The following is an 18,663-nucleotide window of genomic DNA, read 5'->3' as shown; positions in this document are numbered from 1 at the left end:
GGGAGACAGAGAGAAGAGGTTTTAGAGGAGGATGAAGAAGGAGATTGAGAGGGAGGAGGGAGAGAGAGAAGAGGTTTTAGAGGAGGATGAAGAAGGAGATTGGGAGGGAGGAGGGAGAGAGAGAGAGAGGTTTTAGAGGAGGATGAAGAAGGAGATTGAGAGGGAGGAGGGAGAGAGAGAAGAGGTTTTAGAGGAGGATGAAGAAGGAGATTGAGAGGGAGGAGGGAGAGAGAGAAGAAGGTTTTAGGGAGGATGAAGAAGGAGATTGAGAGGAGGATGGAGAAGGAGATTGAGAGGGAGGGAGGAGAGAGGAGAGAGAGAGAGGTTTTAGAGGAGGATGAAGAAGGAGATTGAGAGGGAGGAGGGAGAGAGAGAAGAGGTTTTAGAGGAGATTGGGAGGAGGAGGGAGAGGAGATTGAAGAGGAGATTGGAGGGAGGAGGGAGAGAAGAAGAGTTTTAGAGGAGGATGAAGGGAGATTGAGGGAGGAGGGGGAGGAGAGAAGAGAGAGGAGGATGAAGAAGGAGATTGAGAGGAGGAGAGAGAGAAGAGGTTTTAGAGGAGGATGAGAGAGAGTTTTGAGAGGAGGATGAAGGAGATTGAGAGGGAGGAGGGAGAGAGAGAAGAGGTTTTAGAGGAGGATGAAGAAGGAGATTGAGAGGGAGGAGGGAGAGAGAGAGAGAGAGGAGGATGAAGAATTGGTTTTAGAGGAGGATGAAGAAGAGAAGAGGAGGAGTGTGAAGAAGGAGATTGAGAGGGAGGAGGTGAGAAGAGGTTTGGATGAAGAAGGAGATTGAGAGGGAGGGAGTGTGAGGTTTTAGTGGATGAAGAAGGAGATTGAGAGGGAGGAGGGAGAGAGAGAAGAGGTTTTAGAGGAGGATGAAGAAGGAGATTGAGAGGGGAGGGAGGAGAGAGAGAGAAGAGGTTTTAGAGGAGGATGAAGAGATTGAGTGAGGAGGATGAAGAAGGAGATTGAGAGGGAGGAGGGAGAGAGAGAAGAGGTTTTAGAGGAGGATGAAGAAGGAGATTGAGAGGGAGGAGGGAGAGGGAGGAGTGTGTGTGTGAGAGGGAGGAGGGAGAAGAGTGTTTTAGTGAAGAGAGAGGAGTTTTAGAGGAGGATGAAGAAGGAGATTGTTTTAGAGGAGGATGAAGAAGGAGATTGAGAGGGAGGAGGGAGAGAGAGAAGAGGTTTTAGAGGAGGATGAAGAAGGAGATTGAGAGGGAGGAGGGAGAGAGAGAGAGAAGAGGTTTTAGAGGAGGATGAAGAAGGTGCTGTGTGTTTTAGAGGAGGATGAAGAAGGAGATTGAGAGGGAGGAGGGAGAGAGAGAAGAGGTTTTAGAGGGAGGATGAAGAAGGAGATTGACCTGTGGAGAGAGAAGTGAAGAAGGAGATTGAGAGGAGGAGGGAGAGAGAGAAGAGGTTTTAGAGGAGGATGAAGAAGGAGATGAGAGGGAGGAGGGAGAGAAGAGAGAAGAGGATGTTTTGAGGAGGATGAAGAAGGAGATTGGCGGGAGGAGGGAGAGAGAGAAGAGGTTTTAGAGGAGGATGAAGAAGGAGATAGAGGGGAGAAGAGGGAGGGAGGAGAGAGAGAGAGAGGTTTTAGAGGAGGATGAAGAAGGAGATTGAGAGGGAGGAGGGAGAGAGAGAAGAGGTTTTAGAGGAGGATGAAGAAGGAGATTGAGAGGGAGGAGGGAGAGAGAGAGAAGAGGTTTTAGAGGAGGATGAGAAGGAGATTGAGAGGGAGGAGGGAGAGAGACCTTTAGGAGGAGGATGAAGAAGGAGGGAGAGAGGAGGAGAAGAAGGAGATTGGAGGGAGGAGAGAGAGAGAGAAGAGGTTTTAGAGGAGGATGAAGAAGGAGATTGAGAGGGGAGGGAGGGAGAGAGAAGAGGTTTTAGAGGAGGATGAAGAAGGAGATTGAGAGGGAGGAGGGAGAGAGAGAGAGAGGTTTTAGAGGAGGATGAAGAAGGAGATTGAGAGGGAAGGAGGGAGAGAGAGAGAAGAGGTTTTAGAGGAGGATGAAGAAGGAGATTGAGAGGGAGGAGGGAGAGAGAGAGAAGTTTAGAGGAGGATGAAGAAGGAGATTGAGGAGGGAGGAGGGAGAGAGAGAAGAGAGTTTTAGAGGAGGATGAAGAAGGAGATTGAGAGGGAGGAGGGAGAGAGAGAGAGGTTTTAGAGAGGATGAAGAAGGAGATTGAGAGGGAGGGAGGGAGAGAGAAGAGGTTTAGAGGAGGATGAAGATTGAGAGGAGATTTTAGGGAGGAGGGAGGAGGGAGAGAGAGGGAGAGGTTTTAGAGGAGGATGAAGAAGGAGATTGGAGGGAGGGAGGAGGAGAAGAGGTTTTAGAGGAGGAGAAGAAGGAGATTGAGGTTTTAGAGGAGGAGGATTGAGAGGGAGGAGGGAGAGAGAGAGAGGTTTTAGAGGAGGATGGAGAGAGGATGAGAAGGAGATTTTAGAGGAGGATGAAGAAGGAGATTTTAGAGAGGGAGGAGTGAGAGAGAGAGAAGAGGTTTTAGAGGAGGATGAAGAAGGAGATTGAGAGGGAGGAGGGAGAGAGAGAAGAGGTTTTAGAGAGGATGAAGAAGGAGAGAGAGGGAGGAGGGAGAGAGAGAAGAGGTTTTAGAGGAGGATGAAGAAGGAGATTGAGGGAGGAGGAGAGAGAGAGAGAGGAGGATGTTTTAGAGGAGGATGAAGAAGGAGATTGGAGGGAGGAGGAGAGGAGAGAAAGAGGTTTTAGAGGAGGATGAAGAAGGAGATTGAGAGGGAGGAGGGAGAGAGAAGAGGTTTTAGAGGAGGATTTGAGAGGGAGGAGGGAGAGAGAGAAGAGGTTTTAGAGGAGGAGGAAGGAGATTGAGAGGGAGGAGGAGATTTTGAAGAGGAGGATGAGAGGAGGAGAGGGAGAGAGAAGAGGTTTTAGAGGAGGATGAAGAGGATGAAGGGAGGAGGAGATTTTAGAGGAGGATGAGGGAGATTGAGAGGGAGGAGGGAGAGAGAAGAGGTTTTAGAGGAGGATGAAGAAGGAGATTGAGAGGGAGGAGGAGAGAGAGAAGAGGTTTTAGAGGAGGATGAAGAAGAGATTGAGAGGGAGGAGGGAGAGAGAGAAAGAGGTTTTAGAGGAGGATGAAGGGAGATTGAGAGGGAGGAGGGAGAGAGAGAAGAGGTTTTAGAGGAGGATGAAGAAGGAGATTGAGGGAGGAGGGAGAGAAGGGTTTTAGAGGAGGATGAAGAAGGAGATTGAGAGGGAGGAGGGAGAGAGAGAGAGGTTTTAGAGGAGGATTTGAGAGGAGGAGAGAGGATGAAGAGGAGATTGAGAGAGAGGATGAAGAAGAGAGAGAGAGGGTTTTAGAGGAGGATGGAAGGAGATTGAGAGGGAGGAGGGAGAGAGAGAAGAGGTTTTAGAGGAGGATGAAGAGGGAGGAGATTTTAGAGGAGGAGAAGAGGAGATTGAGAGGAGGAGAGAAGAGGTTTTAGAGGAGGATGAAGAAGGAGATTGGGAGGGAGGAGGGAGAGAGAGAGAAGAGGTTTTAGAGGAGGATGAAGAAGGAGATTTTAGAGGAGGAGAGAGAGGAGAGAGAGGATGAAGAGGTTTTAGAGGAGGATGAAGAAGGAGATTGAGAGGGAGGAGGGAGAGAGAGAGAGAGGTTTTAGAGGAGGATGAAGAGGTTTTAGAGGAGGATGAAGAAGGAGATTGAGAGGGAGGAGGGAGAGAGAGAGGGTTTTAGAGGAGGATGAAGAAGGAGATTGAGAGGGAGGGAGAGAGGATGAGGTTTTAGAGGAGGATGAAGAAGGAGATTGAGAGGAGGAGGGAGAGAGAGAAGAGGTTTTAGAGGAGGATGAAGAAAGGAGATTGAGAGGGAGGAGGGAGAGAGAGAAGAGGTTTTAGAGAGGATGAGGAGGAGAGGGAGGAGAGAAGAGGTTTTAGAGGAGGATGAAGAGGAGATTGAGGGAGGAGGGAGAGAGAGAAGAGGTTTTAGAGGATGAAGAAGGAGATTGAGAGGGAGGAGATTTTAGGAGGATGAAGAAGGAGATTGAGAGGAGGAGGAGGATGAAGAAGGAGATTGAGAGGGAGAGGGAGAGAGAGAAAGAGGTTTTAGAGGAGGATGAAGAAGGAGATTGGGAGATTTTAGAGAGGATGAAGAGGGAGAGAGAGGAAGAGAGGGTTTAGGAGGAGGATGAAGAAGGAGATTTTAGAGGAGGATGAAGGGAGAGAGGGAGGAGGGAGAGAGAGAAGAGGTTTTAGAGGAGGATGAAGAAGGAGATTGAGAGGGAGGAGGGAGAGAGAGAAGAGGTTTTAGAGGAGGATGAAGGGAGATTTTAGAGAGGGAGGAGGGAGGGAGAGAGAAAGAGGTTTTAGAGGAGGATGAAGAAGGAGAGAGGGAGGAGGAGAGAGAGAAGAGGTTTTAGAGGAGGATGAAGAAGGAGATTGAGAGGGAGGAGGGAGAGAGAGAGTTTTAGAGGAGGATGAAGAAGGAGATTGAGAGAAGAAGGAGGAGGGAGAGAGAGAAGAGGTTTTAGAGGAGGATGGAGAAGGAGATTGAGAGGGAGGAGGGAGAGAGAGAGAAGAGGTTTTAGAGGAGGATGAAGAGATTGAGAGGAGATTGAGAGGATGAGGAGATTGAGAGGAGAGAGAGAGAGAGGAGAGGTTTTTTAGAGGAGGATGAAGATGAAGGGAGGAGGAGAGAGAGAGAAGGGATTTAGAGGAGGAGGAGAGAGAGATTTTAGAGAGGAGAAGAGGAGATTGAGAGAAGGGAGAGAGAGAGTTTTTGAGAGGAGGATGAAGAAGGAGATTGAGAGGGAGGAGGGAGAGGGAGAGAGAGAGAGAGGTTTTAGAGGAGGATGAAGAAGGAGATTGAGAGGGAGGAGGGAGAGAGAGAGAGGTTTTAGAGGAGGATGAAGAAGGAGATTGAGAGGGAGGAGGGAGGAGGAGGTTTTAGAGGAGGAGAGAAGGAGGAGAGGGAGGAGGGAGAGAGAGAAGAGGTTTTAGAGGAGGATGAAGAAGGAGATTGAGAGGGAGGAGGGAGAGAGAAAGAGGTTTTAGAGGAGGATGAAGAAGGAGATTGAGAGGGAGGAGGGAGAGAGAGAAGAGGTTTTAGAGGAGGATGAAGAAGGAGATTGAGAGGGAGGAGGGAGAGAGAGAAGAGGTTTTAGAGGAGGATGAAGAAGGAGATTGAGAGGGAGGAGGGAGGAGAGAAGAGGTTTTAGAGGAGGATGAAGAAGGAGATTGAGAGGATGAGGAGGAGGGAGAGAGAGAAGAGGTTTTAGAGGAGGATGAAGAAGGAGATTGAGAGGGAGGAGGAGAGAGAAGAGGTTTTAAGGAGGATTTTAGAGGAGGATGAGGGAGATTGAGAGGGAGGAGGGAGAGAGAGAAGAGGTTTTAGAGGAGGATGAAGAAGGAGATTGAGAGGGAGGAGGGAGAGAGAGAAGAGGTTTTAGAGGAGGATGAAGAAGGAGATTGAGAGGGAGGAGGGAGAGAGAGAAGAGGTTTTAGAGGAGGATGAAGAAGGAGATTGAGAGGGAGGAAGGAGGGATAATATGCAGTTTTTTTTGGTGTTGTATCATTTCTCCTCGACTCACCAAACAACAGACCATATGAACAAGAGTTGTATTATTCTACTGTCTATATGTGGTGGCGCCACAGGTTTAACAGTGTGTGTGTGTGTACCTCTATACGTGGTGGCTCCACAGTTTAACAGTGTGTGTGTGTGTGTGTGTGTGTGTGTGTGTGTGTGTGTGTGTGTGTGTGTGTGTGTGTGTGTGTGTGTGTGTGTGTGTGTGTGTGTGTGTGTGTGTGTGTGTGTGTGTGTGTGTGTGTGTGTGTACCTTGTGAGAGGTGGAGTTGCCTGTCCAGCGGGCGGGCTGCCCACAGAACCTCAGGGCAGGCACCAGCACCGCGTCCAGCATGACATCATCAAACTGCGACAGGGGGTCACTGGGAACAGACAGAGGGACAGGTCATGTCTCAAATGCCATCCTATTACTTTTTAACAGAGGCCCCTATGGGCCCTACAGAGTGAATTAGGTGCCCTCTGTACCATAAGGCTCTGGTCGAAAGTAGTGCACTAGGACTATATAGGGCATTCAATTTGGGATGTACACTCAGTCACTATCGGCCAATGGACCAATGAGAATATTTTTTACTTATTTTATTTTATTGAACCTTTATTTAACTGGGCTAGTCAGTTAAGAACAAATTCTTATTTACAATGACAGCCTACCGGGGAACAGTGAGTTAACTGCCTTGTTCAGGAACGATTTTTACCTTGTCAGCTCTGGGATTTGATCCAGGAAGCTTTCGGTTACTGGCCCAACGCTCTAACCACTAACCACTCAATACACACGGTCACTATCGGCTGCTACAATGGACCAACATGAGGATATCATCAGAATCAATACACACGGTCACTATCGGCAACGCTACAATGGAACCAACATGAGGATATCATCAGAATTAATACACACGGTCACTATCGGCAACGCTACAATGGAACCAACATGAGGATATCATCAGAATTAATACACACGGTCACTATCGGCAACGCTACAATGGAACCAACATGAGGATATCATCAGAATTAATACACACGGTCACTATCGGCAACGCTACAATGGAACCAACATGAGGATATCATCAGAATCAATACACACGGTCACTATCGGCAACGCTACAATGGAACCAACATGAGGATATCATCAGAATCAATACACACGGTCACTCATCGGTCAACGCTACAATGGAACCAACATGAGGATATCATCAGAATCAATACACACGGTCACTATCGGCAACGCTACAATGGAACCAACATGAGGATATCATCAGAATCAATACACACGGTCACTATCGGCAACGCTACAAACCAACATGAGGATATCATCAGAATCAATACACACGACTATCCAATGGAACCAACATGAGGATATCATCAGAATTAATACACACGGTCACTATCGAGAATACAATGGAACCAACATGAGGATATCATCAGAATTAATACACACGGTCACTATCGGGAACCAACGCATCAGAATTACAATGGAACCAACATGAGGATATCATCAGAATTAATACAACATGGAACCAACATGAGGATATCATCAGAATTAATACACACGGTCACTATCGGCAACGCTACAATGGAACCAACATGAGGATATCATCAGAATTAATACACACGGTCACTATCGGCAACGCTACAATGGAACCAACATGAGAATATCATCAGAATTAATACACACGGTCACTATCGGCAACGCTACAATGGAACCAACATGAGGATATCATCACAATTAATGAGCCACTAGATAAACTGTTTGTTAGTGAATTAGGATGGGGGGGGGTATTTCTTACTGGTTTTGCTTCTGCTCCACCTCCCTAAGCTCCTCCCTCTCCTCCTCCTCCATTAGGGGGCTCTGCTTCACAGTGACAGAGGTGAAGGGCTGGCCTGAGCCAATCACCTCCAAGCCATCTATCTCCTAGAGAGGGGGGAAGAAGACAGTATAGTGAGAGACTGGGAGAGGGAGAGAGAGAGAATAGGGTCCTGTGGCTCTGGCCAATAGTAGTGCACTATGTAGGGAATAGGGTCCAGTGGCTCTGGACAATAGTAGTGCACTGTGTAGGGAATAGGGTCCTGTGGCTCTGGCCAATAGTAGTGCACTGTGTAGGGAATAGGGTCCTGTGGCTCTGGCCAATAGTAGTGCACTATGTAGGGAATAGGGTCCTGTGGCTCTGGCCAATAGTAGTGCACTATGTAGGGAATAGGGTCCTGTGGCTCTGGCCAATAGTAGTGCACTATGTAGGGAATAGGGTCCTGTGGCTCTGGCCAATAGTAGTGCACTATGTAGGGAATAGGGTCCTGTGGCTCTGGCCAATAGTAGTGCACTATGTAGGGAATAGGGTCCTGTGGCTCTGGACAATAGTAGTGCACTATGTAGGGAATAGGGTCCTGTGGCTCTGGACAATAGTAGTGCACTGTGTAGGGAATAGGGTCCTGTGGCTCTGGACAATAGTAGTGCACTATGTAGGGAATAGGGTCCTGTGGCTCTGGCCAATAGTAGTGCACTATGTAGGGAATAGGGTCCTGTGGCTCTGGCCAATAGTAGTGCACTATGTAGGGAATAGGGTCCTGTGGCTCTGGACAATAGTAGTGCACTGTGTAGGGAATAGGGTCCTGTGGCTCTGGACAATAGTAGTGCACTATGTAGGGAATAGGGTCCTGTGGCTCTGGACAATAGTAGTGCACTGTGTAGGGAATAGGGTCCTGTGGCTCTGGACAATAGTAGTGCACTGTGTAGGGAATAGGGTCCTGTGGCTCTGGACAATAGTAGTGCACTATGTAGGGAATAGGGTCCTGTGGCTCTGGACAATAGTAGTGCACTATGTAGGGAATAGGGTCCTGTGGCTCTGGACAATAGTAGTGCACTATGTAGGGAATAGGGTCCTGTGGCTCTGGACAATAGTAGTGCACTATGTAGGGAATAGGGTCCTGTGGCTCTGGACAATAGTAGTGCACTGTGTAGGGAATAGGGTCCTGTGGCTCTGGACAATAGTAGTGCACTGTGTAGGGAATAGGGTCCTGTGGCTCTGGACAATAGTAGTGCACTATGTAGGGAATAGGGTCCTGTGGCTCTGGACAATAGTAGTGCACTATGTAGGGAATAGGGTCCTGTGGCTCTGGCCAATAGTAGTGCACTATGTAGGGAATAGGGTCCTGTGGCTCTGGCCAATAGTAGTGCACTGTGTAGGGAATAGGGTCCTGTGGCTCTGGCCAATAGTAGTGCACTATGTAGGGAATAGGGTCCTGTGGCTCTGGCCAATAGTAGTGCACTGTGTAGGGAATAGGGTCCTGTGGCTCTGGCCAATAGTAGTGCACTATGTAGGGAATAGGGTCCTGTGGCTCTGGGATGTAGTGCACTATAACTAGGGAATAAACCTGTGGCTCTGGCCAATAGTAGTTCACTATGTAGGGAATAGGGTCCTGTGGCTCTGGCCAATAGTAGTGCACTATGTAGGAAGAATAGGGTCCTGTGGCTCTGGCCAATAGTAGTGCACTCATGTAGGGAATAGGGTCCTGTGGCTCTGGCCAATAGTAGTGCACTCATGTAGGGTCCTGTGGCTCTGGCCAATAGTAGTCTCATATGTAGGGAATAGGGTCCTGTGGCTCTGGACAATAGTAGTGCACTATGTAGGGAATAGGGTCCTGTGGCTCTGGACAATAGTAGTGCACTATGTAGGGAATAGGGTCCTGTGGCTCTGGACAATAGTAGTGCACTCATGTAGGGAATAGGGTCCTGTGGCTCTGGCCAATGTCTTCATCTCATCATGTAGTCCTGTTTCTACCCAATAGTAGTTCATCTCATCATGTAGGGTCCTGTGGCTCTGGCCAATAGTCTTCATCTCATCATGGAATAGTCCTGTGGCTCTGGACACTAGTCTTCACTCATGTAGGGAATAGGGTCCTGTGGCTCTGGCCAATAGTAGTGCACTATGTAGGGAATAGGGTCCTGTGGCTCTGGACAATAGTAGTGCACTATGTGTAGTCCTGTTTCTGGCCAATAGTAGTTCATCTCATCAGTAGTCCTGTGGCTCTGGACTAGTCTTCATCTCATAGTAGTCCTGTGGCTCTGGACACTGTAGTTCATCTCATATGTAGGGTCCTGTGGCTCTGGATCAATAGTAGTGCACTGTGTAGGGAATAGGGTCCTGTCTGGACAATAGTAGTGCACTGTGTAGGGAATAGGTTACCATTTGGGATGCATCCTATAACTAGGGAACAAACCAGACAGTAATTGTTCACTGAAATATGGCTGAACAGAGTATCAAGGTATCAAGGTGACAGGTAACAACATAACAGGAAGATCATGTAGTCTCTGTTTCTACCCACTGTCTTCATCTCATCATGTAGTCTCTGTTTCTACCCACTGTCTTCATCTCAATGTAGTCTCTGTTTCTATCCACTGTCTTCATCTCATCATGTAGTCTCTGTTTCTACCCACTGTCTTCATCTCATCATGTAGTCTCTGTTTCTACCCACTGTCTTCATCTCATCATGTAGTCTCTGTTTCTACCCACTGTCTTCATCTCAATATGTAGTCTCTGTTTCTTTCTGACAATTTCTCTCTCTCTCTCTCTCTCTCTCTCTCTCAATCTGTTCTCAGCTCTCTCTCAATCTGTTCTCAGCTCTCTCTCCGTCTCTCTCTCTCTCTCTGTCTCTCGCTCTCTCTGTCTCTCTCTCTCTGCTCTCTCTGTCTCTCTGTCTCTCGATCATCTATCTGACAGCACATTCTGTCTTTGTCTGTTTCTCTGGACACATCAAACTCCCAGTCAGACCACACTGACATCCACACACGTCAATGAACCCAAACACACATACACACACCACCACCCGACCAGAATATACATGTTAATTACAACACATACACACACACATACACACACATACATGAACCCAAACACACATACACACACATACAAACACACACCACCACCCGACCAGAATATACAGGTTCATTACAACACTGCCTTACACCATTCTCATTATTAATGAGTGTGTGTGTGTGTGTGTGTGTGTGTGTGTGTGTGTGTGTGTGTGTGTGTGTGTGTGTGTGTGTGTGTGTGTGTGTGTGTGTGTGTGTGTGTGTGTGTGTGTGTGTGTGTGTGTGTGTGTGTGTGTGTGTGTGTGTGTGTGTGTGTGTGTGTGTGTGTGTGTGTGTGTGTGTGTGTGTGTGATATATGTATGAGTGTGTGTGTGTGTGTGTGTGTCATCTTCTGAATGGATCAGGAGTGTACAGGACATCCACATCAGACACACAGTGTGCCTCTCTCTCTCTGTTAACTGGTACACTGTCATTAAACTTATTCAGGACTTCAAGAGTTAGGGCAGCTCACCCTGAGCGGGGAGGGAACAGGGATGGATGGGGGTTTGTGGAGGAGGTGGAGTGGTTAAAGTATGCTACTTAGTGGTTTGTAGGTGTTGGAAGGTCTTTGAAGTGGAAATAAATTAACACTATATTTATAGTAAGGCAAAACTTATTCAGCTAGCAGGAGTATTGTGGAGTGAGGTAGTGAGGTAGACAGTATTGTGGAGTGAGGTAGACAGTATTGTGGAGTGAGGTATAGAGTATTGTGGAGTGAGGTATAGAGTATTGTTTTATTTCTTTATTTTACCTTTATTTAACCAGGCAAGTCAGTTAAGAACAAATTCTTATTTTCAATGACGGCCTAGGAACAGCGGGTTAACTGCCTGTTCAGGGGCAGCTCGGGGGTTTGAACTTGCAACCTTCCGGTTACTAGTCCAACGCTCTAACCACTGGGCTACCCTGCCACACCGATTGTGGAGTGAGGTAGACAATATTGTGGAGTGAGGTATAGAGTATTGTGGAGTGAGGTAGTCAGTATTATGGAGTGAGGTAGACAGTATTGTGGAGTGAGGTAGACAGTATTGTGGAGTGAGGTATAGAGTATTGTGGAGTGAGGTATAGAGTATTGTGGAGTGAGGTAGACAGTATTGTGGAGTGAGGTAGACAGTATTGTGCAGTGAGGTAGACAGTATTGTGGAGTGAGGAAGACAGTATTGTGGAGTGAGGTAGACAGTATTGTGGAGTGAGGTATAAAGTATTGTGGAGTGAGGTATAAAGTATTGTGGAGTGAGGTATAGAGTATTGTGGAGTGAGGTAGACAGTATTGTGGAGTGAGGTATAGAATATTGTGGAGTGAGGTATGGAGTATTGTGGAGTGAGGTATAAAGTATTGTGGAGTGAGGTATGAAGTATTGTGGAGTGAGGTAGACAGTATTGTGGAGTGAGGTAGACAGTATTGTGGAGTGAGGTAGAGAGTATTGTGGAGTGAGGTAGACAGGATTGTGGAGTGAGGTATAAAGTATTGTGGAATGAGGTATAGAGTATTGTGGAGTGAGGAAGACAGTATTGTGGAGTGAGGTAGACAGTATTGTGGAGTGAGGTATAGAGTATTGTGGAGTGAGGTAGACAGTATTGTGGAGTGAGGTAGACAGTATTGTGGAGTGAGGTAGACAGTATTGTATTGTGGAGTGAGGTAGACAGTATTGTGGAGTGAGTTAGACAGTATTGTGGAGTGAGGTAGACAGTATTGTGGAGTGAGGTATAGAGTATTGTGGAGTGAGTTAGACAGTATTATGGAGTGAGGTAGACAGTATTTTGGAGTGAGGTAGACAGTATTGTGGAGTGAGGTATACGAGTATTGTGGAGTGAGGTATAAAGTATTGTGGAATGAGGTATAGAGTATTGTGGAGTGAGGAAGACAGTATTGTGGAGTGAGGTAGACAGTATTGTGGAGTATTGAGGTATAGAGTATTGTGGAGTGAGGTAGACAGTATTGTGAGGTAGACAGTATTGTGGAGTGAGGTAGACAGTATTGTGAGGTAGACAGTATTGTGGAGTGAGGTGGACAGTATTGTGGAGGTAAACAAATCAAATCAGTATTGTGGAATCAAATCAAATCAAATCAGCCCTTCGAGCTGATATCTCAAAGTGCTGTAGACAGTATTGTGGAGTGAGGTAGACAGTATTGTGGAACCGTGAGGGGGTAGCCAGTATTGGGAGTAGAGATTATAACAGTATTGACCAAGAGTTCAAATGTTCATAAATGACCAGGTAGACAGTATTGTGGAGTGAGGTCAGATGGACTGGACAGTATTGGGTGAGGTAGGGCAGTATTGTGGAGTGAGGTATAACAGTATTGTGGAGTGAGGTATAACAGTATTGTGGAGTTCATAAATGAGGGTTGAATAATAGACAGTATTGTGGAGTGAGGTAGACAGTATTGTGGAGTGAGGTGGAGACAGTATCCTCCGACAGTATGTGGAGTGAGGTATAGAGTATTGTGGAGAACGCACACTTAGATGGAGGTAGACAGTATTGTGAGGTAGACTGCAGTATTGTGGAGGAGGGTAGAGACAGTATTGAGGTAGACAGTATTGTGGAGTGAGGTTCAACCACCAACTTACCATCCTGGACAAGGCCGATATAGCCCACAAAGATCTCCGACACGGTAAACAGTATTGTGGAGTGAGGTGGACAGTATTGTGGAGTGAGGTAGACAGTATTGTGGAGTGAGGTAGACAGTATTGTGGAGTGAGGTAGACAGTATTGAGGAGTGAGGTATAGAGTATTGTGGAGTGAGGTAGACAGTATTGTGAGGAAGACCGTATTGTGGAGTGAGGTAGACAGTATTGTGGAGTGAGGTAGACAGTATTGTGAGGAAGACCGTATTGTGGAGTGAGGTAGACAGTATTGTGGAGTGAGGTAGACAGTATTGTGGAGTGAGGTAGACAGTATTGTGGAGTGAGGTATAGAGTATTGTGGAGTGAGGTAGACAGTATTGTGGAGTGAGGTATAGAGTATTGTGGAGTGAGGTAGACAGTATTGTGGAGTGAGGTATAGAGTATTGTGGAGTGAGGTAGACAGTATTGTGGAGTGAGGTATAGAGTATTGTGGAGTGAGGTAGACAGTATTGTGCAGTGAGGTAGACAGTATTGTGGAGTGAGTTAGACAGTATTATGGAGTGAGGTAAACAGTATTGTGGAGTGAGGTATAGAGTATTGTGGAGTGAGTTAGACAGTATTGTGGAGTGAGGTAGACAGTATTGTGGAGTGAGGTATAGAGTATTGTGGAGTGAGGTATAGAGTATTGTGGAGTGAGTTAGACAGTATTGTGGAGTGAGTTAGACAGTATTGTGGAGTGAGTTAGACAGTATTGTGGAGTGAGGTAGAGTGTATTTAATGTTTTTGAGATGTCGTAGCATAGTGATGTCAAAGTTCCGTGGTAGATGTGTGTGTGTGTCCATGTCCCCAGGCAAACCTTAATACTTACCTTCACCATTCAGAAGGAATGACTCAACTTAACCGTACAAAGATCTGTTTATCCCCCTGTGGACAAACGTGTAGTTCTGTGCGTCTGTGTGTCGTCGTGCCGTGCGTGTGTGTGTCGTCGTGCCGTGCGTGTGTGTGTTGTGTTGTGTTGTGTTGTGTTGTGTGTGTGTGTGTGTGTGGCGCTGTGACGTGCGTGTGTGTTGTGTTGTGTTGTGTGTGTGTTGTGTTGTGTGAGTCTTACAGGCTGGTTGAAGTCCAGGTCTTTGAGAACATCTCTGAGCTCATGTCGTCGGTGCTGCAGGTAGAGACTCTGGTCCCAGGTCCTGCTAGCTGAACCACATGTCTCTGGGAGAACATTACCTACAGCACACAATGAGGGGTTCTTCATTTTAGAAACTGCCTGTGTGTGTGCGTTCATTCATGTGTGTGTGTGTGTGTGTGTGTGTGTGTGTGTGTGTGTGTGTGTGTGTGTGTGTGTGTGTGTGTGTGTGTGTGTGTGTGTGTGTGTGTGTGTGTGTGTGTGTGTGTGTGTGTGTGTGTGTGTGTGTGTGTGTGTGTGTGTGTGTGTGTGTGTGTGTGTGTGTGCGTGTATGTGTTTACCTGACTCCATGCGGATGCTGTGTGGCTGTGCGATGTGTGTGACAGGTTCCTGCTGTCCTCTCTGTGTCTGGGTCAGGGTGGCTGAGATACCACTCAGCTCATCACCAAACCTCTGAGGGAGGCTCCAGAACTCACTGCCTACACGGTAACCCTGGCAACACACACACATGTTCGTTCTAATTGGCTAGAGTAGCAATAGACACCCCCCTCCAGGTGACTCCTACCTGTCCAGAGTGTATGGCTGGCAGGCCTCGGGTGATCAGTTCTCTCTGCTCCTGAGTCTCTCTGAAACGGTTGGACTGGTTCATCAACAGCCTCTCTACTGGCTTCTGGAGCAGGTCTAGAGAGAGAGAGAAGAGAGAGAGAGAAGAGAGAGAGGAGAGAGAGAAGAGAAGAGAGAGAGAGAGAGAGAAGAGAGAGAGGGAGAGAGAGAGAAGAGAGAAGAGAGAGAGAGAGAGAGAGAGAGAGAGAGAGAGAGAGAGAGAGAGAGAGAGAGAGAGAGAGAGAGAGAGAGAGAGAGAGAGAGAGAGAGAGAGAAAGGAGAATGGTAGTTGATGGTATTTGTAGTCCTTTATGTGGTAGTTGTAGTTCTGGCAGACCTACTGGAGATAAGGTCCTGCTGGTGTCGTCTCTGGGTCATGTGTGTGTGCCAGTGCTGCAGGGCATGGCTCTGGACGTCTCTCTGACCCCTGGGGACTGAAGGGGGTCTCTCTGCACCTATCAACACCTGGGAGACGGCGCTTTGAGGGGCTGGCACCCTCCTCACCAGCTGGAAAGATAGAGACACTTTCCTGGGTAAAACGTTCCACTGTAAAAGTGAAGGTGTAAACTTGGCAGTAGAAAATCTTAACAGTATATATCTCAGCTTCCCTATCAAATCTAAAAATCTCAAATAGAAACCGAAGAAAATGAACAACAATGACAAATGGTTTGATGAAGAATGCAAAAATCTAGGAAAGAAATTGAGAAACCTGTCCAACCAAAAACATAGAGACCCGGAAAACCTGAGTCTTCGCCTTCACTATGGTGAATCACTAAAACAATACAGAAATACACTACGGAAAGAGAAGGAACAGCACGTCAGAAATCAGCTCAATGTAATTGAAGAATCTATAGACTCTAACCACTTCTGGGAAAATTAGAGCACACTAAACAAACACAAAGAATTATCTATCCAAAAAGGAGATGAATGGGTAAACCACTTCTCCAATCTTTTTGGCTCAATAACAAAGAATAAAGAGCAAAATCATATACGTGATCAAATACAGATCTTAGAATCAACTATTAAAGACGACCAGAACCCACTGGATTCTCCAATTACCTCAATAAAAACCCTTCAACCCAAAAGGCCTGTGGTGTTGATGGTATCCTTAAAACCAGTTATGCATTAGGGGGGCGCTATTAAAAAAAAAAAGTTCCCGTTATAAACAAGATATTTTGTCACGAAAAGATGCTCGACTATGCATATAATTGGCAGCTGAAATAAATCATTCTCTCTACTATTATTCTGACATTTCACATTCTTAAAAATGTCAGGAATTGTGAAAAACAGTTGAAAAGAGTTGAAATGTATTTGGCTAAGGTGTATGTAAACTTCAACTGTACACTCCTACAGATAACCATTAACTTCTGGTGTAGAAATCAGACTATGGTAACTCCATATCTCAATAGGATACCTGATAATTAACAATATGTTAAGTTTAGAGTCAGAACCCATCAGAGAGAGAGAGATAGATAGAGAGATAGAGAAACATTGTCATTGTAACACTGATTGAAATGCATTATAACCAAAACCATTCTTTTTGTTAGAAGGTATTTTCAAACATGGTATCTTCTCTCACCTCAGTCTCTCCCCTGGCCTGCATCTCTGTCCTGAAGTCCTCCAGACTACCCAGAATGCTGTGGGGGAGGACCATCCCTTGGGCATCGAAGCGAGGTCCCCCCGGTCCTGACAAAACCACACTACAACATCACCTCTCCATTAACTAAACACTATTCAAATTCTAAATACTTGATTCATCCCACGGGGGCCATTATGTAGGCAGGAGAGAAGATATACAACGTAGAAGAGCACCAGTGGAGGCTGCTGAGGGGAGGACGGCTCATAATAATGGCTGGAATGGAGTCAATGGAATGGCATCAACCACATCTTTTATATGTTTGATACCAGTCTAGTGACTCCCTCCCAGCCATTATAATGAGCCGTCCTCCCCTCAACAGCCTCCAATGAAGAGCACACGACATAACAACGGACAGCACCAACAGTTCTACACAGCATGAGGATGAATGATACCAGTCTAGTGACTCCCTCCCAGCCATTATAATGAGCCGTCCTCCCCTCAACAGCCTCCACTGAAGAGCACACGACATAACAACGGACAGCACCAACAGTTCTACACAGCATGAGGATGAATGATACCAGTCTAGTGACTCCCTCCCAGCCATTATTATGAGCCGTCCTCCCCTCAACAGCCTCCACTGAAGAGCACACGACATAACAACGGACAGCACCAACAGTTCTATACAGCATGAGGATGAATGATACCAGTCTAGGTGACTAAAGAACTGTCAAAACAGATTAACTGTACATGAATATGAATATAAAGGTGAAGTGGATTTAAGACATTAGTTTCTGAGCCCCTTTCCTTGTTTTGTCTTCACCAGTGGTTCCCAAACGTTTCCTAGTTCCGTACCCCTTCAAACACTCAACCTCCAGCTGTACCCCCTCTAGCACCAGGGTCAGCTGTACCCCCTCTAACACCAGGGTCAGCACTCTCAAATGTTGTTTTTTGCCATCATTGTAAAGCCTGCCACACACAATACAATAAATTTATTAAACATAAGAATTAGTGTTTGAGTTTTTGTCACAACTCGGCTCGTGGGAAGTGACAAAGAGCTCTTATAGGACCAGGGCACAAACAATAATATAAGATCAATGATTTTTCCTCTTTATTTAACCATCTTACATATAAAACCTTATTTGTTAATCGAAAATTGTGAATATCTCACCACAGGTTAATGGGAAGGGTGTGCTTGGAAGGATGCACATAACTCTGCATGTTGGGTTGTATTGGAGAGTCTTAAATCTTAGTCTTAAATCATTTTCCACACACAGTCTATTCCTGTATTTAGTTGTCATGCTAGCGAGGGCCGGGAATCCACTCTCACATAGGTATGTGGTTGCAAAGGGCATCAGTGTCTTAACAGTACAATTTTCCAAGGCAGGACACTCTGAGCGCAGCCCAATCCAGAAATCTGCCAGTGGCTTCTGATTCAATTCACTTTTCACAGAACCGCTTGTTGCAATTTCGATGAGGCTCTTTTGTTCAGATATCAGTAAGTATAGTTTTACCATGCTGGTAATTTATGAACATTTGAACATCTTGGTCATGTTCTGTTATAATCTCCACCCGGCACAGCCAGAAGAGGACTGACCACCCCACAAAGCCTGGTTCCTCTCTAGGTTTCTTCCTAGGTTTTGGCCTTTTCTAGGGAGTTTTTCCTAGCCACCGTGCTTCTACACCTGCATTGCTTGCTGTTTGGGGTTTTAGACTGGGTTTCTGTACAGCACTTTGAGATATCAGCTGATGTAAGAAGGGCTTTATAAATAAATGATATTGATTGATTGACTGGAGGCAGGGCATGAAAGGGATAACGAATCCAGTTGTTTGTGTCGTCCGTTTCGGGAAAGTACCTGCGTAATTGCGCACTCCACTCACTCAGGTGCTTCGCTGTATTACATTTGGCACACACAAAAATCACACAATGATGGAAAGTTCTGTGTGTTGTCCTTGTTAATGCAGACAGAGAAGAGCTCCAACTTCTTAATCATAGCCTTAATTTTGTCCCGCACATTGAACATAGTTGCGGAGAGTCCCTGTAATCCTAATCCTTCAGGTGAGAAAAAACATCACCCAGACAGGCCAGTCGAGTGAGAAACTCATCATCATGCAAGAGATCAGACAAGTGAAAATGATGGTCAGTAAATGAAGACTTTAAGCTCGTCTCTCAATTCAAAAATAAATGTCAATACTTTGCCCCTTGATAACCAGCGCACCTCTGTATGTTGTAAAAGCGTTACATGGTCGCTGCCCATATCATTGCATAATGCAGAAAATGCACGCGAGTTCAGGGGCCTTGCTATAACAAAGTTAACCATTTTCACTGTAGTGTCCAAAATGTCTTTCAAGCTGTCAGGCATTCCCTTGGCAGCAAGAGCCTC

General features: G+C 46.3%; 1 protein-coding gene across 1 annotated transcript in view; it reads right to left on the bottom strand.

The window, feature by feature from the left end:
- Nucleotides 1–18,663, bottom strand: part of LOC124003153 (mycbp associated protein) — a 46,684-nt gene that overhangs the window by 23,700 nt on the left and 4,321 nt on the right. The window contains exons 4-10 of the mRNA XM_046311217.1: nucleotides 16,283–16,389; nucleotides 15,045–15,210; nucleotides 14,666–14,781; nucleotides 14,442–14,592; nucleotides 14,083–14,201; nucleotides 7,346–7,470; nucleotides 5,818–5,926 (exon numbers count right to left, since the gene is read on the bottom strand). Coding sequence (XP_046167173.1) covers nucleotides 5,818–5,926; nucleotides 7,346–7,470; nucleotides 14,083–14,201; nucleotides 14,442–14,592; nucleotides 14,666–14,781; nucleotides 15,045–15,210; nucleotides 16,283–16,389 — 893 coding nt within the window. The remainder of the gene's footprint in view (nucleotides 1–5,817; nucleotides 5,927–7,345; nucleotides 7,471–14,082; nucleotides 14,202–14,441; nucleotides 14,593–14,665; nucleotides 14,782–15,044; nucleotides 15,211–16,282; nucleotides 16,390–18,663) is intronic.

Source organism: Oncorhynchus gorbuscha, linkage group LG18 (genome assembly GCF_021184085.1).
Source record: "Oncorhynchus gorbuscha isolate QuinsamMale2020 ecotype Even-year linkage group LG18, OgorEven_v1.0, whole genome shotgun sequence".
NCBI classification, from domain to species: domain Eukaryota; kingdom Metazoa; phylum Chordata; class Actinopteri; order Salmoniformes; family Salmonidae; genus Oncorhynchus; species Oncorhynchus gorbuscha.
The sequence above is the reverse complement of the archived record's forward strand: the minus strand, read 5'-3'. Positions and strand labels throughout refer to the sequence as shown.